Consider the following 7,667-nt stretch of genomic DNA (forward strand, 5'->3'; position numbering starts at 1 on the left):
TCTGTGAATAATGGAAGAAGTAATGAAGCAATGGAGCGAGAAAGAAGAAGAAGAAGAAGAAGAAGAAGCAGAGGTTGAGGTTCAAGAAGAGGGCTTAGTTAGACGCCAAGTTCACACGCAGGTCACCACCATTGTTACTACTTCAAGTATTGATATTCAAGGTACGCTATAATCAACTTCAAGCACAATAATGAAATCTTATCAGGTATATTTTTATTTCCCCATATTTTGGTATGACGTTGTAAAGACAAAATATATATATATATATATATATATTTTTTTGACATAAAAATATGTTATTAGTTTTTTGATAAAAATTGCCTTTCAAAATTTGTTGTTTCTTATGACGGGACAATCAACATATTTGGTATTTTTTTACCAGACCTTTTTCTCCTATATTTTTGTAGTCCTAATAGTGAATGAGTTAATAGAGAAAATAATGTATTTTGACTATTTTCCCTCTGTTTTACTAAAAAGGTCAGGGAAGAACCCTACAAAACAAATAAGGAGTGTTTAGTGAAAATCAAAAGATTAATATTTAAAATCATTTAATGGGTTTCCTACAAATAATAATTTTTCTTCAAAATCGCTTTTTTGTGCTTACGCTTTTCCCAGCTGCAGACCCTGTTTTTTTTTTTCTCTGGCTTGTTTTTGTCCTGCAGAAACATTAGATTTACTTGATTTTTTGACGCAAGAAGAATTCAAAAAGTTTATATGGTCTATGCTCTTTGTTATGAACTTATGATGACGAAGATGTGGGTTTTGCCGCACTAAAAAAATGAATTTATGTTTTGCTTTTATGGTTCAAGGAACATCAGGTTTAAGAGGACTCTTAGTTCCTTCTTTAATGAGGTTCATATAATGCAGGGCAAGTAACCTCTGAAACATATGATGTTTCCAGTGACATTGAGAAGAGCATTACTTCACTTTCCTCTGATCCTATCATTCCTGGGGATTCAACTTCTCCCCAGATTTTCACAATTGAAAGTGAAAAAAGTGAGTTTTTTTTTTTTTTTCCATTACTTAGGAAAATGAGTTTCCATTTTGCCTTTATAGTTCAAGGAACATCAGATTTAGGTGTACTCTTTATAGTTCCTTATTTAATAAAGTTCATGTAATGCAGGGCAAGAGATCTTTGAAACAAAGGACTATTTCAGTGACATAAAGAAAAAAAACATTGCTTCACCACCCTCTGATCCTCTCATTCCTGGGGTCTCAACTTCTCCCAAAAATGTGACAATAGAAAGTGAAAAAAGTGAGTTTTTTTTTTCTACTTAGTAAAGTGAGTTTCTGTTTTGCCTTTATAGTTCAAGGAACATTCAGATTTAGGAGGACTCTTTACAGTTTCCTTTTTTAACAAAGTTTATGTAATACAGCGCAAGAGATCTCTGGAACAAAGCTTTATTTCAGTGACATTGAGAAGAAGAACTTTGCTTCACCTTCCTCTGATCCTATTATTCCTGTGTATTCAACTTCTCCCAAATATATCACTACTGAAAGTGAAAGAGTTGGCATAATAACAGAGAATGTGCAATTGGTGAAAGAACTATATCTGGAAAGTCTTTATCAGAAGCCACCCACACAGGGATTCTATTGTCCCAATTGTAGGGCTTGTATCCAGAAAGTTTTGATTTTGGATACAGTGAGGGAAGAACCTGGTGTTCCTGCACAACCTCTTCCACCATTGGATAGATTCAGATGCTCAACTTGCTTCAGTTTCCTCATCCCAATAGGTAACAATTTCAAGATGACCAGTGCATTACACAGAATATGGGAAATGAGCTGCATTACCTGCAATTTTCTTATTAACAGTGTGACTTGATATGGAAAAGCATGCATTAAAAATTCTTCTGCATTTTTCAACAGGTAGTTGGCTCTTTCCTGGGTCGGCACATGGTCAAGAAGGTGAAGTGTTTCCTGAATCTATGTTATTTATTGGACAGCTCATACACACTAAAACACTTTTTTGACTTATGAGCTCGTCATCTGAATAATTTTTGTGGGGCACCCTTGGATTTATCAAGAAGTGAATTAACCATTTATATGTCATACCAATACAAACGTGGAACATAGCCTTACTAGATGAACACTAGTTTAATAAATGGTAGTGCATCTCCTTGATGATGAATTAACATGTTGTTATTTACTTTTGCCAATGAAATCGATGTAGAAGTGCAATATTTACTAACAGTCTAAAGAACCTTTCCAACTCAGCCTTTGGCTTTTGGATTAATCTTAATTCCTGAAATTTAAAATCAATTCAAGTTCTTTATTAAATTAATCTAAATGTTGACCTAGATAAATTTAAAACAGTCTCTTATTTCTGCACTGCTAACTATTTCCTCACCTAAATTTTAACCACCAGGCGTGAGATTATTTATAGAAAAGAAAGACAATACATTGCCTTTTATTCCTTATCTTAAAATTATCATCTGTGGATTCTTGTTGCCTATCATAAAATAAAAGAGCTTGTTGAATCTCAGGAAAATATCTACTAAAAGCAAATTATTCTTCAGAACAGTAATCTCATCATGCTTCAAGCATTATTGTCTTCATATTTTTTTCCCCAACAGAAATACCTGAAGATGTACAAGAAACAATGGTTCCAGCCCCTGATAAATTTCCTCCTGATTCAGGAAGTCAAATGTTGCAACCTGAACCAATAATTTCTGATGGCGCAAGTAAAACTCAAGGTAAGCATAATCCTTTCTTTATTTAATTGCTTGGGATATCTCAAACAGTTAATCAAGCTCAACAAAAAGACCTTACTAAGTACCATATAGTACATGTATATGCATTGACTTGATGGAGTTTGAGTCCCTTTAAATAGATAGTGAGGATGAAGTTGAGAAAATGGGGAAGAGAAGGAGGTTTGACCTCTGTTCGTATGCCTCACGTGTCAAACTACAAAGACTAATCATAACCATAAGCACTTGTGCTATACGTTACCTAAGATTTGTTTCATTCAATGTGATGTGCGGGAATAATTGTAGCTTAGGAAATACTTTTCTATTTCTGAGAATTTACAAATGTTTCCTTGTTTTTATAATTTTTACTCTCTTGAGTTTTGTCAAAATTATGTACAACACAATCACAAGTCTTTCCTTAGTCATAGACTATTGTTTCACATTATCTGCATATCTGGAAAGTAATCTCCAAAATAACTCAAATTCCCGGAAGATGAACAAGTCCCAGATGGATCCAGTATCCAACCTTCACGTTGGGAAGTTTTGGCTAGTGCTTCAGCAATTGCTGTACAGAAAAAACCTCAAGTTGATTGATAAATGGCAATTTTATATATTTTTATCCTTTTATTTTAGACTTTTAAATATTTATTTGAGGCTAATTGAGTTTAATTAGATATTATTTAATTTTATTAGCTAATATTCAGCTTTGAAATTTTAACTAACTAAATCTTTGATTTTAAAATATAAATAATATCTTTAATATTTTTTGCATAGGTGATATTTAATTTTATTTTATTTGTGCAGATTTTTTTTTTAAGATTCAATTTAAAAGATATTGATAGAGAATATTTTGGATAAGAAGAATATGGACATGCTTGGAGATCAAATCAAGAATTAAATCTTTAAAATTTTGTTTAAATTTATTTTGAATTATTTAGTGTAGTTTTCAATTAGGGTCATTTAAAGTAATTTTATCATTAACTTTTGCTTTGGCTGTACGCATCATTCATTATATATATATATATATATATATATATATATATATATAAAGCAAGGAATAGAGGACGAAAAGGGGAGGATGACTTTTGAAGGAAAAAAGGGACTTTCTCTGGTAGCAACGAACGCAGTTCATTTTTTTTTTTCTTCAATACAAGCGATGGCCTCTCCTATTTTCATCTCATGTTATTTAATTTTTAGTTCTATGAATAGTTAATTTTTTTTGGTGTGATCAATCACAAACTATGATCTTATATTTTAATTAGAGTTTTTGATATTCAAAGAAGATTTTATTTTAGCTTTATTTCAATTTACTCTTCTTCTCGCTGCTTCTGAATTTTATACTTTAACTGCTATTGCTGATTAAAGTAGCTTTATTACATAATTTTTGAATTATAAATTTTATCTGAAGTTTTGCTTGTTATAATCAATTGATATAGTAATATAAGAGTAATTTGGCCTAGCTTGGGTGATTATCCATACTTTGTTTCTGGTGTGGCTAACTTAGAATAATTGTTAGGTTGTGAGTTGAGAAAGATTTCAATTAATCTATAACTTAATTTCTTGTTTAATTCTTGAATGATAATTTAAGAAATAAATAATAAGACCAGAATAATAAAGTTAAATAAATTTAATTTAATTTGTGGATGAGGAAGATTAAATTTAGGTGATTGGGTTCTGATTGATTGCACTGCTTGTTTTTAATAATTTTCTCAGTTGAATTTTCTTTATTTATCAAATTTTAATTTAGATTTTTTTAATTTCATTATAAAAAACCCCCCATTTTTTTTGCTTTTCATAATCACAATTCAAATAGTTACTCTATTGACTTTTAGGGAGACGACCTAAGTTATGCTTTATTGCAAAATCTAATTTTTATTAATTTTGATATTATTTGACAGCAGTGTCATTGATATTTCAAAAATTCCACAACAACAGCGATCACTTGAAGATGTGGTAGATAAGGGAGTAAGCATAATTATATAGAATATCATTTTTGGCATTATGGCATATTCAAATGTTTTAGTCTCACTTAACAGATAATACTGGATATAAAAAATTAAAGTGACCTAAAAATGTAATGGAAGATAAATGAGATAGCAGACATCTTGAAATAAGGCATGAGTTCACTGGGTTTAACAGAAGATAACCTCAAAATACGTTTACTCTCTTGAAATTTCTCAAGATCATATTCAACATAGTCACAAGTCTTTTATAGTCATAACTTTCTTTTCACATGATCTGCATATCTGGGAAGTAATCTTCAAAATAACAAAATGTTCTGAATCCTAAATCATGGACTTTAACAAGTTCAAATGAGGCAGCAGAGATCTAGAAATAATAAAACTTGGGTTCAATGAATGTAATAGATGACCTGACCATATTTTTACTCTCGAGTTTTATTAAAATTATATAAAACAGTCACATATCTTTTATTGATCAGACTATTTGGGAAGTAATCTCTAAAATAACATCAAATTGGCAGATGCATCATATCAAGCTATTGAAATCCCAGAAGATGAGCCAGGCCCAGATGGATCTACAGCCACACCTTCACGTTGGGGGCTTTTAGCTAGTGCTTTAGCGTTTGCTATACCAAAAAAACCTCAAGCAGATATTTCAAAAATTCCAGAACAGAAACCAGTTGAAGACGTTGTACGTGATGGAGTAAGCACTGGTATGCAGAATAACATTGTTGGCATCATGATACATTCAAACACTCAAGTCTCCATGTTCATAATAATAGTTCTGAATTTAACATATAATGCTGAAGATAGAAAATGAAAGTGATCTAAAAATGTGCTGAAGCCTAAATCATGGATTACAATAAGGTTAAATGAGATAGAAGGGATGATCAAACACGGAACAATGAATTTAACAGCACATAAACACATGAAAAGTAATCCTTCTTCAGTGTACCCCTCAGAGCTGAGCACCTCCATCGAGTTAAACTGGTTTTTAAGTAAACTAGACTGTAGGACTCATACTTTACTAGAGTCTAAGGGAGCTACGTTATTATGGCTTATAAATTAGTACAGCTTTCTACATGTTATATCAAATATGGATTACAGGAAAATACTTACTATTGCTACTAGCAGATGCTTCTGTTAACCATCTGTCAGTACTCAATGGTTTTGACCTTCTTTACAATTCAATCCTGAAATCATGTCTTACGTTCATTATTTTACATCTTAGACATTATGGCACTGTGATATATTGCAATGAAATGACGAGGTGTATTCATTGAACAGAGCCTCCGGCAAGCACAACACGCGCTCCTACAATTACAGCAGGTGAAGTTCAAGAACCAGGAAGCAGTAAGACATGGGATATTCTGAAAAGTATTGTGTATGGTGGTCTGGTTGAATCTATTGCAAGCCTTAGTATTGTGGCATCTTCAGCAAGTGCAGATGCTGCCACATGTAAGTCTTAAATCTTTCCTCAATGTTCAGTTATTTGTTCTTACTTTCTTTTGCTTCTGAAATCATTTTTCAACAAGATTACTGGATTAGTGTTCTGTTTAAAATAATTCAATATCTCAAAAGGGGTGCCAAAGGGTCTTCACTTTGATTCTCACTGTCTTGTTATATCAAATCTAACTCCTAAATATTTCTAGGCTTTAAATAAGTCATGACCTTTGTTCACTTGTGGTAATTTAGCGTATCAGCATGCATATTAATCAGAGGAATTATTACATATCATCATAAAGTTGACGGTGTTAATTTTTTTGGTATGATGTGTATCAAGAACTTCTGATCTATATCTTACAGGTTATGATACACGTATGCCAAATTAGTGTCATTTAGATCGGATGACATTCTAGAACACAAAAGAATAAAAGAATAAAAGATTTAAAGATCAGTTTAACACAGGCAAACCTGAGGCACTAGATTGAAACAATACACAAATTAGATGCCCATCAGTTCACCAATTAGATGGCAAGTTTAAAAAATTCTAAGATGTTTTAATTAATAAACATACAACAAAGCAATAGTTATTATATTTGAGTTTATGTGCGTTATTACTTTGATCTAATGATATTCTTCTACTCGTCAAATTGAACTTTCAGTGAGCATTATAGCTCTGTCTCTTGCAAACCTGATTGGAGGACTCTTCATCCTTGTTCATCATGTGAGTTTCTTTCAGCACACACATTTATGTTGAAGCTATAGCTACTTATCATCGATATCCATGTCAATATCCCTATTCAAAGTGTCTATATTTGATATAAAATATAAGGCCATTGTAGTTCAGTTCACACTTTATGTACTGTGCCGGGGGGAAAAAAACCTGCTGGCTTTGAAACTTACACATGGATTTGCAGATCTGGGACCTGAAAGCTGAGGAACAAAGTACAAATGAAGTTGTAGATCGATACCATCTTTCCCTAGGGAAGAGGGAAAATTTCTATCTTCATCTGTGCATAGCCATGTTATCATTCATCATATTTGGGGTAGTGCCACCATTAGCGTATGGCTTGACCTTCTACGAGGTCAACAACAAGAATGTGGCGCTTGCAGCGGTTGCCGGAGCGGCTGTAATATGCATCACTCTTCTGGCCATCACAAAAACTTACATCCAGAGGCCAAATACTTATCTAACATATCTCAAAACAGTGCTTTACTATCTCAGCACTGGAGCTTTGACCTCTGTAATTTCTTACTTGGCTGGTGTTCTTATTAGGGAACTTTTGGAGAAGCTTGGAATTGGCTCTGAGAGCTCATCAGGTTTCACCCTGATGCTACCCGAGATGAGTGTAATTGAGAAGCCTAGATTTGGATCCTACTGATAAGCATTGTGTTTCATAGATAGAGATTAATTGTAATCTGGGGCAATGAGGGAGCTTAGGTTTTGATTGGGGATTTAAGTCTTTTAGGCTGAGATTTATGTTGTAGTAGTTGGATTAGATTGTGCCTTTATTTGCATTGAGGTAATTAGGATTGTTACTCTTTGATTATTGAATTAAAAATTAAGCCTTGAGAA

General features: G+C 32.7%; 1 protein-coding gene across 2 annotated transcripts; it reads left to right on the forward strand.

Annotated features, from left to right (window-relative positions):
• LOC129289681 (membrane protein of ER body 2-like) lies at nucleotides 1-7,667 on the forward strand. Of its 2 annotated transcripts, none has more exons than XM_054926490.1 (10): nucleotides 1-161; nucleotides 868-996; nucleotides 1,124-1,255; nucleotides 1,377-1,733; nucleotides 1,867-1,905; nucleotides 2,574-2,693; nucleotides 5,170-5,361; nucleotides 5,936-6,106; nucleotides 6,754-6,815; nucleotides 7,009-7,667. In XM_054926490.1, exons 1-10 carry the CDS (start codon nucleotides 11-13, stop codon nucleotides 7,471-7,473), a joined length of 1,818 nt encoding a protein of 605 aa, XP_054782465.1. In that variant the 5' UTR covers nucleotides 1-10; the 3' UTR covers nucleotides 7,474-7,667. The 2 variants fall into 2 exon arrangements, with proteins under 2 accessions (XP_054782465.1, XP_054782466.1); XM_054926491.1 differs by having other exon boundaries at nucleotides 2,637-2,693.

The sequence above is a fragment of the Prosopis cineraria genome, unplaced genomic scaffold, assembly GCF_029017545.1.
Source record: "Prosopis cineraria cultivar Desert tree isolate PC_DT_omini unplaced genomic scaffold, ASM2901754v1 PC12, whole genome shotgun sequence".
Lineage (NCBI taxonomy): Eukaryota > Viridiplantae > Streptophyta > Magnoliopsida > Fabales > Fabaceae > Prosopis > Prosopis cineraria.

Bases quoted from the DNA above. Each gene is read 5' to 3' on its own strand.
- LOC129289681 (XM_054926490.1), top strand. From the start codon at position 11: ATGGAAGAAGTAATGAAGCAATGGAGCGAGAAAGAAGAAGAAGAAGAA. The intron at 1,256-1,376 runs GTGAGTTTTTTT...TATGTAATACAG, and splicing joins GACAATAGAAAGTGAAAAAA to CGCAAGAGATCTCTGGAACA. The intron at 1,734-1,866 runs GTAACAATTTCA...ATTTTTCAACAG, and splicing joins CAGTTTCCTCATCCCAATAG to GTAGTTGGCTCTTTCCTGGG.